General features: G+C 46.5%; 1 protein-coding gene across 5 annotated transcripts in view; it reads right to left on the bottom strand.

Annotated features, from left to right (window-relative positions):
- The window catches only part of TENM2 (teneurin transmembrane protein 2), a 402968-nt gene that overhangs the window by 130509 nt on the left and 253141 nt on the right, over nucleotides 1-19318 (bottom strand). For 4 of the 5 annotated variants that reach the window (XM_059699131.1, XM_059699132.1, XM_059699135.1 and 1 more), the window contains 2 exons: nucleotides 18907-19008; nucleotides 4923-5117 (listed from right to left, as the gene is read on the bottom strand). In XM_059699131.1, coding sequence (XP_059555114.1) covers nucleotides 4923-5117; nucleotides 18907-19008 — 297 coding nt within the window. The remainder of the gene's footprint in view (nucleotides 1-4922; nucleotides 5118-18906; nucleotides 19009-19318) is intronic. The other variant, XM_059699134.1, reaches the window with a different exon arrangement.

Below are 19318 nucleotides of genomic sequence, written 5' to 3'. Positions count from 1 at the left end.
TGACCAAAACATATCTTTCCTCCATTTTTAACAGCTTGGAAACCAGGCCTGTTGGCCTAGATGAAAGCATTTGCTTCTGCCATCACCTGGGGGGTGGGGCACACCTAGCTTGAGACCTCTTCCAATTTTCCTCTAGAAGTGATTTGGACCGCACGGATCGTGTCATTCCTTCCCTCCAGTGTGTGCATGCCATCTTGTGTTCAGATTCTCAGAGAAGATTTTCACTTTCTCTCCTTGCCCAATGCCAGGATTAAAACATGCAAGATTCTTGGCCTGGAAATCGTTCACCATGACACTGAGAGAGCAACCCCTTGGGGTCCCAGCTTTCCGTAGGACAGTGTCTTTGTTCTTTCTTATGGTAAACACTATAATGATGCATTTTCAAATGGTGTACATTAGCTCTAAATATGACATTATTCAGCTTATCCATGCCACGTGGACACCAGACTTGAGGAACGTGGATTTGTTAGAAATCACGATATTCTATGAAGTTTCCAAAGAGCACCCCTCCCTTGAGGCAAAAACAAGCATTTTCAGTGTTAAGAGGTGTTTCTCCAGATCCCATTAGGATATTCTCAGGAAGATATTATTTATGGAAATCAGTTTGCAACTATTTGAGCCATGGGGAAACAGAAGCTACCATTGTTTTGTTATTTATTTATTTTTTAAAAAATCAGGTATACATTCTCAGACAGGTGAATTTGAGTGATTTACTATTAGTTGAAGCTGTTCTGATGATGGTACTTGCTCTGGTTATAATCACTTTAATGTTGAATTCATTGTCTTGGGGATTATAACTCCTGGTGAAATGAACCCTTTCTGATACCTCCGAATCTGCTCCATTCAGGATGTGGAGCACATCTGTATGTAAATGAATGAAAGGTTCGACTACACAGAAGACATTTACAAAGAGGCTGTGTAACGCCTTTGTTGTCTCTGCCTAGCACGTGTTAAGGGAATATAGTAGGTGTTCAATACACAATTGCTACATGGAAGAATGAATGACAGATGTTGCTATAAGCATTTGTTGTTAATGGGACAAATTTCCAGTGTGAAGACTGATAAGAAAAATGGTGTTAATGACTTCTTGCTTTGAAGAAGAATGCTGTGCAATTTGGGATCTGCAAAATATAAACTAATTCATTCAGAATCCACGTTTTCCATATTCTTCTAGTAAAAGAAAATCCCTGAGTTCTAGTTTTTATTCTGACCCCGTTTCTAACAGCAAAATCGAAATGTACACAAAAACACCTCATGGGCTATGTGCCTCCAAAATTATCCTTCATTTATAATTACCCACTTAAAGGGTTTGGGGAGGTGCCAAGAGCAAGGAGCTTTCAAAAAACTAAAAAACTATATCCCAATCTTTTTCTTAAAAGGATGAAATCAAAAGTAATATACAAAAAAATAAATAAAATGACATTTTTTTCTTCCAGATAAATGAGCTCACCCTTCTTTATCCTGAATTATGGTATGAAGGAAGGAAGAAAATCCACTGAGATTTATTAGCCAGGACTGGTATGTCATAAAAAGAACCATTTATTACATCTAGAAATATGAGCTAACCCTTTCTCTGGTCAGGATACCAGTAAATATGCCCCATTGTGCTATATAATTATAGCAGCTGATGGAATAACTAAGTGTGGACTTTAAGAGGGGCAGTTTCACTATGAATTTTAAATTTGGTTCCAATTTCAGAAGAGGGTCTTGTGGCCACATCCTTAGAGTCTTTAGCAGGCGGGAAGGACGATGGCATGCTACGAAGCTTTATAAATAGAAACAGTGTTATATTTAAAAGGGGGACAGTGGCCTTTACCAGCTAAGTACCACGTGCCTTCCACCACCAGCCCCGCCCCCCCTCCCGTCCCTGGCAGCTGAGATCATTAGAACTCATTTAGTCTTGAGACCTCTGTAGGTTTGACGAAAAAGGGTTGTGAATGCAAGTTCCATCCCCGAGGATAAAAAAGGAGGTCAAGGAGTTTCACAAACAGTAAGTGCTATAAACCCCCGAAGAACCATGAATTACATTTATGAAGTTAAATGTCATTGAAAAATGACTCACCGGTGACACTGACATGAAAACATGGCTGACTTCCACTAACATGTCAATTCCTCACTCATCACCTTCCCACTCCCCCAGACATCATCGCATGAAACCTCACGAATATGTCTGTTCATTTTCTTGGGCAAATGTGTTAATAGTAAAACAATGTTTATGCAGCAAAAAATGGAGGATGGCAACTATTGATTTCATTGCCACGGCTGTTTCAGGTAAATCGTTTGAACGTTATGACTGTGATGAATATCAGAAATAAAAAAGCTAAATGGAAGAAAAAAAGTGCTGATCCAGACTTTCTGATTCCATTTCCCATTTTGAAAACAGCATATGAATCACTCGGTTCATTCTTTTTGGGGAGGAGAAATCAATAGATGAGATTTCATCCCTTTGTAATGATCCGAGTGGTTTCCTTGTTTTGGTGGATGGCTAATTCATTCTGGGCATTTAAGTAAGACTGGTCGGGAGAGTGGGGAAGTTGAGGAGTCACTTGAAATTCCACTCAGACAGATATGCACAATCTTTACTGGAGGGAAAAAATTCTAAGGTGGGCAGTGTCATGGCTCTAGCACTTTTCCTCTCCAAATGATGTATGCAAGAGGTGGCTTTCACCTTCTGGTCACATTATTGGCCTCTCCCCTGTTTTCAGTGAGTGCAGCTTTGCCTCCTGCGGTCCATTTATCTCTAGGAACTTTAACCTCTCAGGCAGGGTTATTAGATCAGTACTTCCTCCATCCCTACTCCCAATTTGGTTTTATGATGCAGACAGAGGGAGGCTACCTTTTATAACAGAGGGAAAAAGTATCTATCGAGTTGAACAAGTGAAGATCCGGGGGTCAGACTTCTGGGCCCCATTAAGGGCATTACCACTGATATATTAGAACGATCTTAGAAGAAGATGTTATGGCAGCTGACTCCCTGTAGCCATAGATCTGAAAACGGTGAAATGGGAGATTTCACAGAGGGAGCATCTGTGTGTGTCTCTAAGGCTAAGCCACCGTCATTGCTTTGTGGTGAGGGCTGTCATGGTTGGCTGTTTTGTACAGAAGCCTGGAGATCCATAGGTTAATGGGATGGGACAACGGATTCACTTGATCTGAGAACGTCAGAGCACCTGAGGTCCCTCCTTATCACCCTGGCAGTCAACAGCTGAGAGAGAACACGGGCATAGGAGTCCAGCTGGATCTTTTCTGTGGGGACATCCTGGGTGGTCCCCTGGACATCTTTAGCTGTTTCCCATGGAGTTGGCTGGGGGCTTCACTTTCCCCCTTAGTTGTTGGGTCAGCTGACAATTCTTTTTTTTCACTGGGAACAGGGGAGAAAAAATGGTGGTTTGAAATGTGCGGGGAAGTTTCACTGGGAGATGGACTTAGAGAATGTGTGCGCAGCTGGAAGACAGCCACTAAACTGATTCAAAGGTAGGGGAGTAGGTGAGGGGCAGAGAGGACCTGTCTTCCACTACTTAAAAGTCCATGAGAGAAGCAATAGATGGACAACCAGAGATACCACGTTCTAGAAGGGCACACACAGAGCAGGGTGGCTGGAGGCAGCTGGACTGAGTTCCCTTGCCTTACAGGTACCACAGGGGGTCCCAACACCTTGGCACCGACTAACTCTTCTGAAAGAACTAAGCAGAGTCCCCAGGACTAGTCAGAGTGGCTTCTGAGCACTTCAGAGAAGGGCTCTATCTCCTGGTCTCTGTTCAAGTTATGTAGGACTGGAGTCGGTTTATGACACCCCCTGACTTTTACCCACAGTGTTCGAGGCCACTTCCCCGTGTGCCCAAGTGAGCTCTTGGTCAGTACCTGCCAGCTCTCCTGACGCACACTCACCACTGTCCCCGCACCCTGTGATGGTAGGGAACCAGGATGACTTCCCCTACAGGGTGATTCTAAGTGACAGGGACACCTGTGGTCTTTCAGGCCTGACTGCGTTCTAGTGGTATTAGTTTTTCAGAGGTATTTGCACAGACATACACTAGTATATGGGTCTTAGGTTACCAGGAACAGTAACAACAAACAGCTTTGGGGAGGACTGGAAGATTGGGTGTGGGGATTAAGGATTTTTTCTTCTTTTCCGGATAGGTTTAGGGAGTCCCAATGCAGAGCTCTTTAAATAAAGCAAAAGAAAAGAGGGAGGAAGACAAGGGAAGGGGAAGGAAGAAAAGAGGCAGGAAGGGGAGGAGGAAAGACAGTGGAAAGAGAAGACAGAAAGACAGAGGCAGAGGAAGCAATTTAAAGAGGGGGGAAAAAGGGCGAAAGGGAAAAAGAGCGAATTAACATGAAGAAAAACCACACATCCCTTCCAGAACCATTCCGCAAGCCTTCTGTCTTCTACTACTTAAAAGTCCATCTAACTGTGCTGCACACCTGAAACGAATACAAAGTGATCCTGAATGTAAAATATGATGGAAAAACAAAGCTTCAAGTTTTGTTTTGTTAAATCCTCCCCCAAGGATATTTTTCCATTGATTTTTAGAGAGTGGAAGAGAGAGCGAAAAACAGAGAAATATCAAATATCGATTGGTTGCCTCCTGCACGCGCCCCGGGCCCCGGGCAAGGAGGAGCCTGCAACTGAGGTACGTGCCCTTGACTGGAACAAAACCTGGGATCCTTCTGTCCACAGGCCAACACTCTATCCACTGAGCCAAACCGGCTAGGGCAAACTTCGAGTTCTTAAAAATAAAGAAGTCCATAAAGCCAAAGAGTTTGAAGTTTTCTGTGCAAAATGTTGAAGTTGCCTTTGCAGAGTGTGGAGCCTGGGACTGGGCTGGTGAGCCAAGGTCTGGGCTTGCACAATCCCCGCGCCCCCCATCCCCCGCCTGCCGCCCCACTAGCACAGCCCGGCCCTGCCCCATGGAGCTCACCTTCCTCACAGTGCTCCCCTTTGTAGCCTGCAGAGCAGACGCAGGTCCCATCAATGCAGGAGCCGTGGCCCCCGCAGGAGGGGTCGATGCACTGATTCATGGGCACATCGCACTCGGCGCCCTTCCAGCCGCTGTAGCACTGGCATGTCCCTTTGGAGTACTGTCCGTTCCCGCTGCACAGCACAGGGCAGGCGGCTGCAAAACCAGAGACAGAGCACCAGGTCATGGGGGCCAGCGCCTGAAGGGCCTGGTTGGTCTCAGGAGGCGGAGCCTGCCTGGCGTTTCAGCTGAGCTCGCCATGTCCCAGGCCAGGACACTGGCCAGGGAACTACAGAGGCATCTTCAAATGATCAGTAACCATCACCACCACCAGCACCCCCAGCACCGCAAAAATGCTACTGACAGCAGCAGTCACTGCCAATTCAATGCTTGTTATGTGCCAGGCTGAGCGCAGAATGCTTTATGTGCAATTACTCTTACCATCATCCTTGTCATCATAATCCGGAAGCTACAAGGCGGAAGCTAGACTCACAGGTTTGACAGGTGAGGCTCAGAGTCAGGTGGCCCAAGTCACCAAACCCATGAGCGGGTTGGAAGCCAGGTTGGCTCGACTTGAAGCTGTGCCCCTCGCTAAGCTGTACGGACTCTCATGCTGCTGTTGTTGGTTTGGGGGTTGAGAACCCGCTTTGCTGATTCTTCCCGCCCGCCCCCCCCCCCCAGATTAGTTGATTCCTATTGCTATTATGTTCCCTAGAAAGGAAGGGGGATGGGCCACAGTTGTGCCACCATCTCTCTACGCCTCAGTTTCCTTGTCTAGACCATGAAGAAATAACTGCAGCTAGCTCCAAGTTGGTGGAGTGTAATCAAGTATAAGGATGAGTGTGCTGGGCCTATTACAGAAACCAGAAAGAGGAGGGCAGGCGGGAGCTGTGGTGTCGTGAGCAGTTCCTGTCTCAGCCGGGACCCTCTGCATCTGTTGATGGGAAGAAAGCTGAAAGCCAGCAGGGACTGTCTGGTAGGAGATTTCCCACAGTTTTCACCCGTTTGGCCTCAGTTGTACCAATTCTGCCCTTTCAGAGATGGAGAGTGGGATTGCATGGTCACCTTCAGGCTTTGAACTTCTCACCTCCGGATCGGTTTATAAAGAATCTAAATTTCCAACCTGGCTTCTCCGTGAGTCTACAATGGGGACACAGCTCTGGGCTATGGACCTGGCATTCAGAGACCTTCAGAAATGACCGACAGAGATGTCGTACTATGTCCTGGTTTCCCTGGGATTTGCAATGCAAAGGGTCCAAGAATTCAACATGTGCTCAATGTCTCCCCATCCCACAAAGCGATTGTACATCTGATCAGATCACTCCCTAGTCAACGGCCCCGCCCGCCCTATCAACCCCTCTTACTGTCATGTTTCTGTTTAGGTTTTATAGTAATTAGCTTTCCTCTGCGCGTGTCTGATTTCTCAAAGACATCGTAAACTGCACGAAGACAGGACCTGGTTTATCGCGGCTGATTTCCTCCTGGTGCTGCACTCATCAATGTTGACTTGATTAAGGAAATCTTTCTCCTATGTTCTGATAATCGGGGATTCCCACGTGGGAAGGTTATGGGCAGGCACCGCATAGCCATAAGTGAAAGATGTGGACAGACCAATGTCTGCAGCGAACCCCTTCCCTTTTTCTGGGGAACTGACCAAAAACAAAAACATCTGAGCAGCTGACGTATGACCGAGGGTATATTCCACCGAGAGGTGGAAGAGGATCGAAAAAAAGGAGCAAATAATTATTTTCTTTATTCCTTGATAAAAGCCCGTTCGGATTATTTTCTTTATTCCTACTGAAATGGTTTCTCTTCTGCATACACTCTAAGCGGTGAAAAAAACTAGGATTGAAGGTAAGAATGGATTTTATTTAAAATCAGGTGCCTAGGAAATCAAATTTAAAAGGTGACCTATTTAAATTACTCAGGGAAAAAAAAAAGGAGGATAGGCAGGTCAGAGAGTTCTCCCCAGTCTAAATGCAGCCTTCCTTCAGTATGTTTGCAGCATGCTCACCGGGAGTGTGGTAAAAAATGCAAAACACTGTGATGTTCTCTGGAAAGTGGGGCACTCGGTGGCAAGCAGAAGGCCGGTCAAAGAGGAGTGAAGCTCTCTAGTAATCCATTGCCATCAGGGCAGAGAGTGCAAATGCCAGATGAGCGCCCCCTAGTGGTCACTCAGTTGACCTGCATGGAGAGGGCCTTGGGTAACATTCATTCTCAGACATTACTGTACGGAAGGCTCAGCCTAGACCTCTTTTCAGAGGCTGGATGTGAAATGGAAACCCCCTGTAGTAATAACTCTTCTCATACTTTTACTATCATGAAGTCCATATGATTTTTTAAATATCAGGTTACAGGACAGACAATTCTGACTTAACACCTTGCCCAATAATAATATGGAATAGAAGTGGCAAGAGCAAGGGTTTGGGTGCTAGAAAGAACTGGGTACAAGACCGAGCCCATCACTTACTGTGGGATTTTGGCAAGATTACTGCACTTCTCTGAGACCCAATTTCCCCTTAAAAAAATCGTCGCTCAGAATTGATGAAGTGGTGAGATCGTGTGTTCAAGGACTCAAAACAGTAGCTGTCACCTGGTTTGCCATGAACGGGTGTTTTCTCATGAATTTCAACCCGTATTTCCAAATGGAATTCAAGGGTTAATAGTATGAAAAATGTCGTAGTTCTCAAGTGTGCGTGCACACACAAACACACACACACATGCACCCCCACACCCACCACCACAGAAGAGCCTCAGAGAGCTCTCATCTGTTCCTTCCCATCTTCCCTGGCTGTGGGCAGTAGGCGGTTCCGGAATCACGTGCAGGGTGTTTTATGTCCCCCACCCCTCTCTCCTCTTCCTAAAGGCTTTCAGGAGCAGAACATTGTGCGTTCGAGCTTCTACTTAAAATTAATTAGAATGTTTGTACAAAGTGACTATTCCTGTTTCACTAAATCTGGTAAATGGAAGCTCTAAGGCTCCTGTAGAAGACAAATAAATTACCGTTGTCACTGACGACTGACAAGTTAACAGGCCAATGACAAAAAAAATGACACAATTTAGATCCACCTCAATGGTGTAAAGCTCATTTTAATGATCAAGCTAGAGATTACTTTCCTTCCACCGAAGTTCTTTGTAAGGGATGGGATGAGTTATCAGTGTCATTTACTTGGTGGGAAGTAACAGGGCAAGCCACTCGTGTCTGCTGTTTTAAGTAAGGCAAGTCCTGTCTACTTGGAGTTGCAGGAGAGAGAATATCTGAAGGAAAGTAGCAATGGTTGAAGAGGCCTAATCATACAGGCAGAGGGAATTTCAAGTAATGTCTCTTCTAAAAATGGCTTGAAATCTGATTGAAAACCCATTTGGAAAAGAGACTTGAAAATACTTGAACCTAGTACACCAGGTAAGTTGTCAAAATAGCACAATTGGTTGCCTTGCATCTCAGTTAGTGAATAATATTAATGAATAACCTATTAGGTGTTAGTAGCTGGGATAGGTAGGAGGGAAAAATGAGGAGAAATGAAGATGCATTGATTCCCCTGAAGCAATTGAGTATGTAATGTTTGGGTCACGGAGGTGATGCAAACGGAGTTCAGTGTCATTGAAGCCAAAACTGTGTCCCACTGTCTTTCCAGACTGCACCTCGCTGGGTGCTGGGCGCTGAGCAAAAACGGTGTTAGTAAAGGGAGTCTCACTTCTTGTGAGGCTCCTGCTATTGGCAACCCATTTGGTAGACAATCAAGTTGACCTCTACTGTATGCTACACTCAAAATTAATTCCATATACATTAAAGATGTAACTAGAAAAAACCCTACAGAACTATTAGAAAAAATATTAAAGCTAATTTTATTTTCTTGGGAAGGGGGATATGTAAGGAAGACATACATTCTAGACACTCAGAAGGAAAAGGAGAAAGATCAGGGCTGATTACATGAATTTTAGATCTTCTGTATGACGAAGAACCAAAACTAACAGATGAACGACACCGGGAAGAAATACATTTTAATGCATTTTACAGAATAAAGTTTGATATCTGAAATACACAAAGGGTGTTTTCTAATCAATAAAAAGGCAGAGGAATGAAAACCCGGGTAGAGGACATATAAACATAAACATAAACATAAACATAAAAAAGCTAATAAAAGTATGAAAAGACATGCAGTTTCATTAGGAATTAAGTATAGATAAAAATAATAATGAGAGAGAATTCTTGGCTTATCAGATTGGGGGAAAAAAAAACAGCTGAAAGATGGATAAGCCCAGGGCTGTCTTGGCTGAGGGAATTGCTCTGTGAAACACAGCTGGTGGGGGCACAGTTTGCCACCATCTGGATAGCTCCCTGGCTCAATGCACCCCAGAGAGAAGCCTGTTGACCTCAGTGCCTCGGTTTTCCCTCCCTCTTAAATGGGCACAGCAGTAAAAGACTTCTTGTGTAGGAAGAGTGAAGAAGTTAGAAAACAGAACGAAGGAATGATGATGCAACTACAAATGCAAAGATCACCAGCCATTCTGATCACGATGGGCACCTCCGACCCGAATGGCCCCCCACTCGGACACTCAGACACTCTAGCGTCTCCCCCATCTCTAGCTGGTCTCAGCGGGGGCAAGATCCAGCAGGACCCCCTGAAGAGAGGAAAGCAAAGGGCGCCTCTGACGGACAGGGGCAGAGCGTAGGTGCACCGGCTTCCTCGCTCCCGTCGTGTCTAACGGCACAATAAGCGGGGAAAGCGACTCAGGAAAGAATTTCTAGAAGGACAAAAACCTCATCAGGTGTGTCAGATGTATGACAGTCAGGAGCCACGCGGGGAAAGAAGCACATGCTGACTTAAGCGTGAAAGTATAGACGCTTTAATTAATCCGGGGTGAATTTAATTGCTTTAGTTAAGTGGAAATCGGGTTAAAAATGATGCAGAGCATGCTGGGGTGTGTTAAAAACATGACATATGAGTTGGATGAATCGATAAATTAAAAGTGCACAGATGTTTTAATTAAACCCAGGGAAGTTAACGAAGATCGCAAGAGACTTTTAAGCCTATGATTAATTCAATTCATTTAAAATACCTGTAGAGATATGGGGACGCCTCCATTTCGAGAGTTATAAAAGTTCTCAATCGATAAGTGCTTAAGCGGTTTTTAAAAAAGTCTTAAGGTGTTTTTCCTTGTGTGTGTGTGCGCGCGTGTGACTGAACCGCATTAATTACATAATGAATATTTAAATTCTTCAGCGCATACAGTAAGCTTTTTCTGCAGCTCCAGTCCAGGCTGAAGTAGCTTTTCATTCTTATTGTGATTCAAGCATCGAGATGAGTTTGCAAATTATTGGTGTCCACACACGTGGAAGTTTCCGGAAGACATGGAGGGCCTGTTTATTCACTGCTGTCAGGCTGCCCGGATTTTTTTTTTTTTTTTTTTTTTTTTACTCCTCACCTGAGGATATGTTTATTGATTTTAGAGAGAGAGGAAGAGAGAGGGAAACATCGATGGGGATATACCCACAGCCTTTTGGTGTACGGGAAGATGCTCCCACAGCTGAGCCACCCTGCCAGGGCCCCCTTCGCTTTTCCCCAGCGGTGTGATGACAGACACTTTATGCTCAGCCTTGATTTTTTAATCTTTCAAATGGGATGATAATCCTGGGATTCCCACCCCACAGTGTTTTTCTGAGGATGAAATGAAGTAATGTCTGTCCAGTACTACGCACCGTGCCTGGCACACAGTGAGAAATCTATAGATAAGAGTCTATAGATAAGGGTTTGCTATCAGTGTTGTTATTAGGGGGAAATTGTTCAACTCAGACCATTTAAAGAGACAGGACAGGGTGGAGCACCCTCTTTCCCGTCAACCGTTCAGCCGGCCTCCTCTCTAAGGACCCCTTTACTTCCCACACAAAGGTTTTCCTAAGGCACCCAACTCGGCATGCAGGTCGAGGATGTGTGTGCCTGGGCGAGTCACTGCTTCCTAAGGCTGCTCTGCGACGTACCTAGTAGTTTAAAAAGGAAAACAAAGTTTCCACCCCCACAAGCAATTCAACTTGGGGGAGGGCTGCCTGATTTAAGCCCTGGGAAGTGAGTTCTGTTTGGTAATGGGAGAAGCACAAGCCACGCGTCAGCGGCCAGGTTTTAGAGGTTGCAGGCCTGGACCTGCATCAGGGCAGCAGATAAAGGGCCCTGTGACATGGGGGTGGCAGCAGGTCTCCATCTGGAGGTGCTTGAGGAGAGCCGTGACAAGTCCTGAGAGCCTGGGAGGATGCTGGAGGTGGAGGAATGCCCCCTGGGGCTGAGTGGACAGGGCAGTGGCTGTGAAGACAGAGCATAAATGGTAGAGAGTGTCGGAGGTCTGCGAAACAGGAGCTGGCAGGCGACGGGATGTGGGAGGTGATGGGACATACCTGGCTGAGTGGGGTGGGGGGACAGAGGAGTTCAGAGCAGCAGGCTCTGAAGGTAGACAGGCCTCCTTTCAAATGCTGGCTCTGCACTTGCTACCTAGTAAACCCTAGTTTCCACTCCTGAAAACATTGTCTTGGGCTCCGACCTAAATCCTAGTGGGCGGCCACACAAAAACTGCCTGCGAAGCACATCTTCCTTCGATCTCACATCCCCCGAGGTTAACCTCAGGGCTGGGCTGGCATCAGGGGTCCTGGCCAGAGGCCTGGTTTGAATCCTAACAAGATCACTTACTAGCTGAGGGATTTTTGTTGTTGTTAATCCTTACCAGAGGACATTTTTTCCATTGATTTTTAGGAAGAGTGGAAGAGAGGGGGAGAGGCAGAAAGATAGAAACATCGATGTGAGAGAGACACATCGATTGGTTGCCCTGACCAGGGCGGGAGCCTGCAACCAAGGTATGTGCCCTTGACCAGAATCGAACCCAGGACCCTTCAGTCCATAGGCTGAGGCTCTATCCACGAAGCCAAAGGGCCATGCCAGCTGAGGGATCTTGAGCAAGTCACTGAACCTCTCTGTGCTTCACTGTCCAATCTATGAAAGGGGTAATAGCCATTTATAAAACAGGGCTATTGATGATTAAATGACAGGTATGCAGTTGCTTCGTACAGAGGCTGGCACACAGTAGGAACTCAATAAACATCAGCAATGACGATGGTGATTATAATTTGAGTTGAGAGTTGGAGCCCTAAGAAGGACTGAGTAGTGGGTACATTTGCAGGTTAAGAGGAGGAAAATGGAAGATCCCTGGTCTCTGTTTTCAAGGCTCCGCAGAAGCTGGGTAGGAGGTGAAACCAGCCTATAGGGAGAGGGAGAGGAGACTTTAGGTTCCCGTGGTTGTGCCATTTCCGGGTCTCCCCCGACAGCTGGTCAGCAGCAGGAGTTGTCATTCCTAATAGCTACTCAATACGCAGTGCCCAACGTGCACGGCTCTGGTGTGTTGAGTGTCTGCTGCCGGTTGGGGCCTTAAGTTCAGAACCAAATGGACCAGCCAAGGAGCCAGTGTCAAAGCACAGTCATCGGAAGCCCTGGATCTCTTGGGAAATGCAAGGCGGCTTTTCCAACCACCCAAGGAGGCAGCGTAAGTCAATGAAAGACCTTCTAGTAAAAGTAAAATAAAAAGGAATCGTAATTAAAGAGCACCGAGCCCGCAACAAATAGCATTAAAGTAATGAGAAAGCCGTGCAAGGGGAGTAGTAATAACCAGACACTGTAGACGAAACAATAACTGGAATAATAAGCACAATTATAGGAGGACAAGAGAGGCACAAGTTACCAGGAAAGAAAGGTCATTTTTCCTTCAGCTCCGAGTCAGAACAGATTGCTCACTGCATTGCACCAGCTATGAAATTCTACAGGGAAAGACACTATTCCATGTAGTTCCTTTACACGCTTTCTCCATGGGACTCTGCGCATTCCCCGATGCTCACTGGCTATTTTCTTAGATCCATACTTCATTGCTCCATAAACTTCCTCATCTCCTCCTTTATAATGACCACAGCACTCAAAGCCCACATCACAGCATTTTGGGTTGAACTTGGACTTCCCACTTGCTTATCCTGTGCCTCCACCAGCAGGGAGCTCTCGGGGGCAGGGCCATGGCCCTCCTGCTCACCATGGTCTTCCTGGCACTCGGCACAGGGCCTGGCTCATAGCAGGCACATATTAAGCATCTGTCAGATGCATGAGTAAGTTCAGTCCCTCCATGATTTGGAATAATGGGTAGGGACCCTCATGTATTCTTTCAGTGGGAGGGTCAGGTGCATTTTGACTTCTGGGCTGCTCGGGACCCCCAGCTTGGGGGGTGCTGTGGAAGAAAGGCTTTGCAAATGCCTGCTGACTCCTCTGTTCACTGCAAGGAAGTCTGCAGGCGCCTGATGCAGACTGGCAGGTTCATAAGAAGACAGGGAGCTGCCGCCCGCGCCGCGCATCTGAGGGCACGGGAGGCGCAGCATGAGGTCAGGAGAGGAAATCCGCATTTCTGTCACTAGGACACATATCCCGTTGCTCAGATGTGACTGGGATCTCACTTGCTAACGTGGCAAATTCTCCCCCTGGCAGGAGGGCCGGAGTCTGCTGGTTGCCTGCAGCAGAAACTGGCAGAACTCGGGGCCTCCTGGCACAACTGTCAGCGAAGGAGCAAAGGTGAAGGCGAATTTGTGAGGGAGGACCTTGGGCTCGGCCCTCCTGAGGGCTTTTATCCAGAAAGAAGGGGGATGATCGTGGGCCACTGCCAGGAGATGGCATCACCGTCCTGGGTCGCGGGAGACCCGAGACCAGCTGTCCTTCCTCCCTGCACTGGGTAGCACCATTACCTCACCCTGTCTGCTCCAGGTTACTTCCTGTTAACACTCAGGAGCTTCTTAGGCTCAAAAGTTGTTTGTGAGTGGCAGCCTGTGACAGCCACCAATAACCGTGCTGGACCAAGGGGGTAGGGCCTCCAGCGTCTCTGCTTTATGTGCAAGGAGAAGGGGGGTGGGCACAGGGAAGGTACACACACATGCATACTGACACTCACACACAACCACATTTTACATTTTTTTCTTATTAAAAATCAGAACTGCATCTTTGATAGGTTTCACTGAGGAGGGCGCGGCACCTCACTAAAAATGCATAACCTCCATCAAGTCACGAGAAACCATCAGGTAGACCACACTGAGGGACGTGCTGCAAAATACCTGGCAGCACTCTTCAAAACGGTCAAGGTGATGGGAGGCACAGAAGACAGGAAAAGACTGAGGAACCCTCAGAGTGGAGGGGACTCAGGAGACGTGACCAGAAAAGGCAGTGTGGGATCTAGGCTGGAATAAAAGAGCAAAACTGGAAGAAAAAAAAAGTCTGAAAATTAGTCAATAGCATTGCATCAATGTTAATTTCCTGGTCTCAATAATAGGACTACAGTAATTTAAAATGTTGACATTAGGGGTGAACCCTATATAGAAACTCTGTGTACTGTTTTTGCAATTTGTCCACAAGGCTAAAATGGTTTCAAATATAAAAAGCTGTAATCATTGGGCCCAGCCTGCATGGTTCAGTGGTTGAGTGTCGACCTACGAACCAGGAAGTCACAGTTTGATTCCCGGTCAGGGAACATGCCTGGGTTGTAGGCTCAATCCCCAGTGTGGGGCATGCAGGAGGCAGCTGATCAATGATTTTTCTCTCATCACTGATGTTTCTATTTTTCTCTCCCTCTCCCTTCCTCTCTGAAATCAATAAGAAAAAAAAGATATATATACTAGAGGCCTGGTGCACAAAAATTTGCGCACTGGCGGGGTAGGGGTGTCCCTCAGCCCAACCTGTGCCCTCTCACAGTTTGGGACCCCTCGGGAGATAACCACCTGCTGGCTTAGGCCTGCTCCCGGGGTGGCACATGGCAGGTCCGATCCGGGGTTGGGGTGGGCGGCGGATGGCACTTCCCTGCGCTGCCTGTAGTATGCAAATTTAATGGCCATCTTTATTGGGTTAATTTGCATACTCTTCTGATTGGCTGATGGGCATAGCAAAGGTTCGGTCAATTAGCATCTTTGCCTTTTATTAGTGTAGCTGCTATAAACAGTGGGAAAGGTGGTTAAAATAGGATTTACTTGATATTGATATAAAGACGAAAAAGTATGTATTAAGTACTCTGCACAATGCCTGGAACATATTTAGTACTTAACAATGATTCTTATCTATAATAATAAAAGCATAGTATGCTAATAAGACCGGATGTCCTTCTGGATGACATTCCAGACAAAGCTGGGGCTGTGAGGGAAGCCTGGGTCTTGGGTGTCTGCCGGAGGCCTGAGGGAAGCCCGGGTCCCGGGTGCCAGAGGGAAGCTGGTGATGGCAGCCGGGGGAAGGAAGGCCTACTCTTGCACAAATTTTGTGCATTGGACCTCTAGTTTAGAAATAATCTGAAGTAGAGGCTTAACATAGCCAGGTAAGTCTGGCACTGATCATTCCATTCACCCACCAGAAGCTGGGTGTCCGTTTTTACGGGGCTCTCACATTACCATACAGGTGTAGTTAGTGGGTGTTGTTACTTTTCAGGAGCCAGGACTCAGGAGATGAGGGGTTAGAGGAGCAAGGATGGCTTCCCAGTGCTCAGGTCCACTTTGGCATCCTCGATAGGAAATCAATGTGAGAAGCTGACTTGGATTGAATGCTGCTGAAAGGGTTACAGGTGGGATTAATATTTCCTACCAATTACATTGATTCCAGTGTTCTTTAAAAAATTTTTTGATTTGGACGCTGTTCCTTTTTTTAAAAAAAAATATTTTGATTGATTTCAGAGAGAGGAAGAGGGTGGGAGAGAGAGAAAAAGCTTAATGAGAGAGGAACAATGATTGGCTGCCTCCTACATACCCCCTATTGGGGATCGAGCCCACCATCTGAGCATGTGCCCTGACCTGGAATTGAACCATGACCTCCCCCTGGTCATCGGTCAATGCTCAACCACTGAACTACACTGGCCGGACTGAACATTGTTCCTTTTAAGGTAAAATTTCCCATGTCAACATGCTGAGCTGACTTTAAGAAATATCTCTCTATATAAAAGGCTAATATGCAAAGTGTCCCCACAGGAGTTCGACTGGGAAACCGGGAGCGTTATTGCTCACTATGATGTGTGCTGACCACCAGGGGGCGGTGCGAAATGAAGGAAGGTCCCAGATGGCAGCCAGCAGTTGGGGAAGGGATGCCCTGGCTAGAAGCCAGAAGGCCTCGATTGACCCTGATTGCTGGCCAGGCCTAGGGACCCTACCTGTTCACGAATTTCGTGCACCGGGGCTCTAGTGTTAAATAAATCATAATACTGATGGCCCATGAATTTGGCAAAAAACATTAAGGTGGTCCATGAAAGATCCCAGTTCGGGCAAGAAGGGCTTGGAATAAAGAAGAAAGTGCTGTTAATGCAGGAGCTGAAACTGGGTCCATTTCAGAAATACCATGGAAGGAACATCTTTGGGGCACAGAGCGAGAAGCTTCCTCCTAACACCGTTCAGCCAAGGATAAAGGGGGAAACAAGGAGAAAGCAATTTTATTCTTTAAACGCTTCAATCTTGTCAACCGCATGCATCAACAGCGAAATTAAAATGTCCGAGTTCAAAGGCTGATTTCAGGAACGGCTCCCGAGGATGCAGGAGTAACTACTCTTAACAGCCACTCAATATTTGTTTTGCAAGGATCAATTATACACCGCGGCTAATGCACACTCGGAGGGGCGCCCCGCCCCAGCACAGGTGGTGAATGCAAAACACACCGAGAGTCCTTTTAAGCAGCTAAATGCACACCCCATTACAGATCCATAATGCAGAGTGGCCGCTCGTCGGCAAATGGATTTAGAGCGGAGGGTTCTTAAATGGCCGGGGTACTTAGGCCTGAAAGGCCAGTTGCTGGATGTGCCGCCGGAACACACATGGTTTTGGGGATTAATAATGCATCGATGTGTGTCGGTGTTAATATACATTTACAGCTCACAGCCCGTGCAGCCGAGTGCTCGGCCCGTCTGCGGGCACACGTGAAAGGACCGCTCTGTCCTTGCCCCCATCAATGCCTTCACTCCCAGGAAAATTAGATTATGCAAGAAGAGCCATTCAAATGATACTGAGGTTTTCTCTCCCGTAAAGCCTTCGCCAGGAAAAGCACTCAGCACGGGGACGCGGCGCTCTGACCATCTTCCTCCATCAGGGCCCCTTGGAACCGAGGTCCAGGCCCCACGGTCTGCGTGGGGATGTGCCCCCACGCCAATGGGCAGAGAGTGCTAAGGGGAAGAGCAGCCGAGAACCACGGGTCTTCGTGCTGTCTTTTCTTTTTGTATCTGACAAGTTAACCGAATCTTCCGCATTAATGGGTGCCATTTAGGAATGAGCCTTACACACATGCAACCAAATTCAGAACTTTAGGCACAAAAAAGCCCCATTCACTCATCAGTCATTGTTCAGAAAGGCCTCGAAATACCATGAGTATGTGAAATAGGATTTTCCCCTGCACCTGCGGCGAGCATGGGAAGAGGGGTGGCACCATGTAGCATTACCAGAACAGCTACTAATATATTGATAATCGCCTCGCTCTCAGAACCTCAAGGAAGGATGGTCTTTAACTGAAGAGCACATACAAACAACGAAAAGGTTATGTAAGTAAATATAATGTGCATGAATTAAAAGGCGGTAAACAATAAACCCTTTGAGGGCCCACAATGCGTTCTGCTAAGGGCGTGGGGTGTGTCACACCATGCTCACAACAAACTCAGGAAGGGACTGCCCCCTTTTCCAGAGGAGGAAGTCAAGATGCAGAGATGTTTGATCACTTGCTCAAGGTCACGGAGATACTTAATGGCAGAGCAAGGGCTCAGACCCTCTCCACTACTGCTTTTCAGACTGGGAGATGACCTATTGGTGGGTGGGGAATCAATATAATGTTAACCTGTGTTTAGAAAAAATATTTGTATTGATTTCAGAGAGGAAGGGAGAGGGAGAGATAGAAACATCGATGATGAAAGAGAATCATTGATCGGTTGCCTCCTACACACACCCTACTGGGGATCAAGCCTGCAACCTGGGCATGTGCCCTGACTAGGAATCAAACCGTGATCTCTGGTTTATAGGTTGATGTTCAACCACTGAGCCACACCAGCCTGGCTTAGCCAGTATTTGTTTAAAAAATAAAGTAGGGTAGGGGGGGAAAGGGGAATATATAGTACTTTCAATAATACCAATGAAAACAAAAGATAAACAAAAATTTAAAAAGTTAAATAAAAAAATGAAGTAGGTTAGAATAGAAAAGAAACAGAGCAAAGGCAAGTGTTGCTTTGTGAAAGTTTCCTTTCAATGTTTCGGTTGCATTTATCTAGCATATGCATACGTGGGTGCACGTGTCTAAAAAGCATGAGAAGCTCTGCTCTCTGCTACCTTTGTGTCTGATTCTGCTACTTGAAGGTCAAGTTCAAGGTCTCTTGCAAACAGGCAGGCAGCCCCTAAACCCCCTGTTCCTATGAGAGTCATTTTCTTTCTTTTATTACCTTTCCCCCAAGAATCCCAGGGCCCCAGCAATCCTGTGCAAAGCAGCGCAGATAAATTAATAATACAATTTAAAACCGATTCCACCAAGATAAATAGCACTTCCTAGATTAAGAGCATAGCTGGCCAGAATGAATGAAATTTACTAACCCTGAGATGCTTAATCTTCCATTACATAGAAGCTAATGATTATAAGAAAGGAGTGATGGTAATTCACTTCTGCTTTTACAGGAAATCCAAGCATCTCATTTTCAGCAAATCTTTCTCCTCAGCACACCTTGGTGCCAAGGATGACTGCCCTGCTCCTATAGGTATACTGGCCAATTGTCATAAATCAAGCCCTACTCTTTGCCAAAGGGCTAGGACGTCTAGCATGCATGGGCTTACAAGACGTCCCAGTGGGATTTGGTGGGAGGCCACTTGGGTGCTCCTTCTCTCCTCCCGTCCCCTCCGAGAAGCCTGCGTTCCATTTTCCAACCATGGCAGGGAAGTAGGGGTAAGTACCTTTGGCACAGTCCGCTCCTAGGAATCCCGGGAAGCAGTGACACAGCCCAGACACGCATTCGCCGTTCCCGTGACAGTTACGGGGACAGTCCTGCACTGAATCTGAAAGAGAGAGAAGTTTAGCAGTTACCTTTTCCTCCATTTGCTGGTGAAGCAACTTAATAAGCAGACACCTACCGTTTTAAAGACTAGTGACAGCGACCTCAGGGGACCAGTAGGGAGGAGCATAAGTGAGTGAAGGAAGAGAATAGGGGTTGGTGGGGACTAGGGCAACTTGGACAATGCATGGACGTAACCACCGCTGTCCATCTGATGGACCCAGGCAGGAATGTGGGGCTAATTTGCTGCTGCTTTGGCTTTTTCAGAAGAAACTACTTATCTGAATATAAAACCTGAAATTCCCCATGTTTGA

The sequence above is a fragment of the Myotis daubentonii genome, chromosome 5 (assembly GCF_963259705.1).
Source record: "Myotis daubentonii chromosome 5, mMyoDau2.1, whole genome shotgun sequence".
NCBI classification, from domain to species: Eukaryota; Metazoa; Chordata; class Mammalia; order Chiroptera; family Vespertilionidae; genus Myotis; species Myotis daubentonii.
This window is presented reverse-complemented; position numbering and strand designations above follow the sequence as displayed.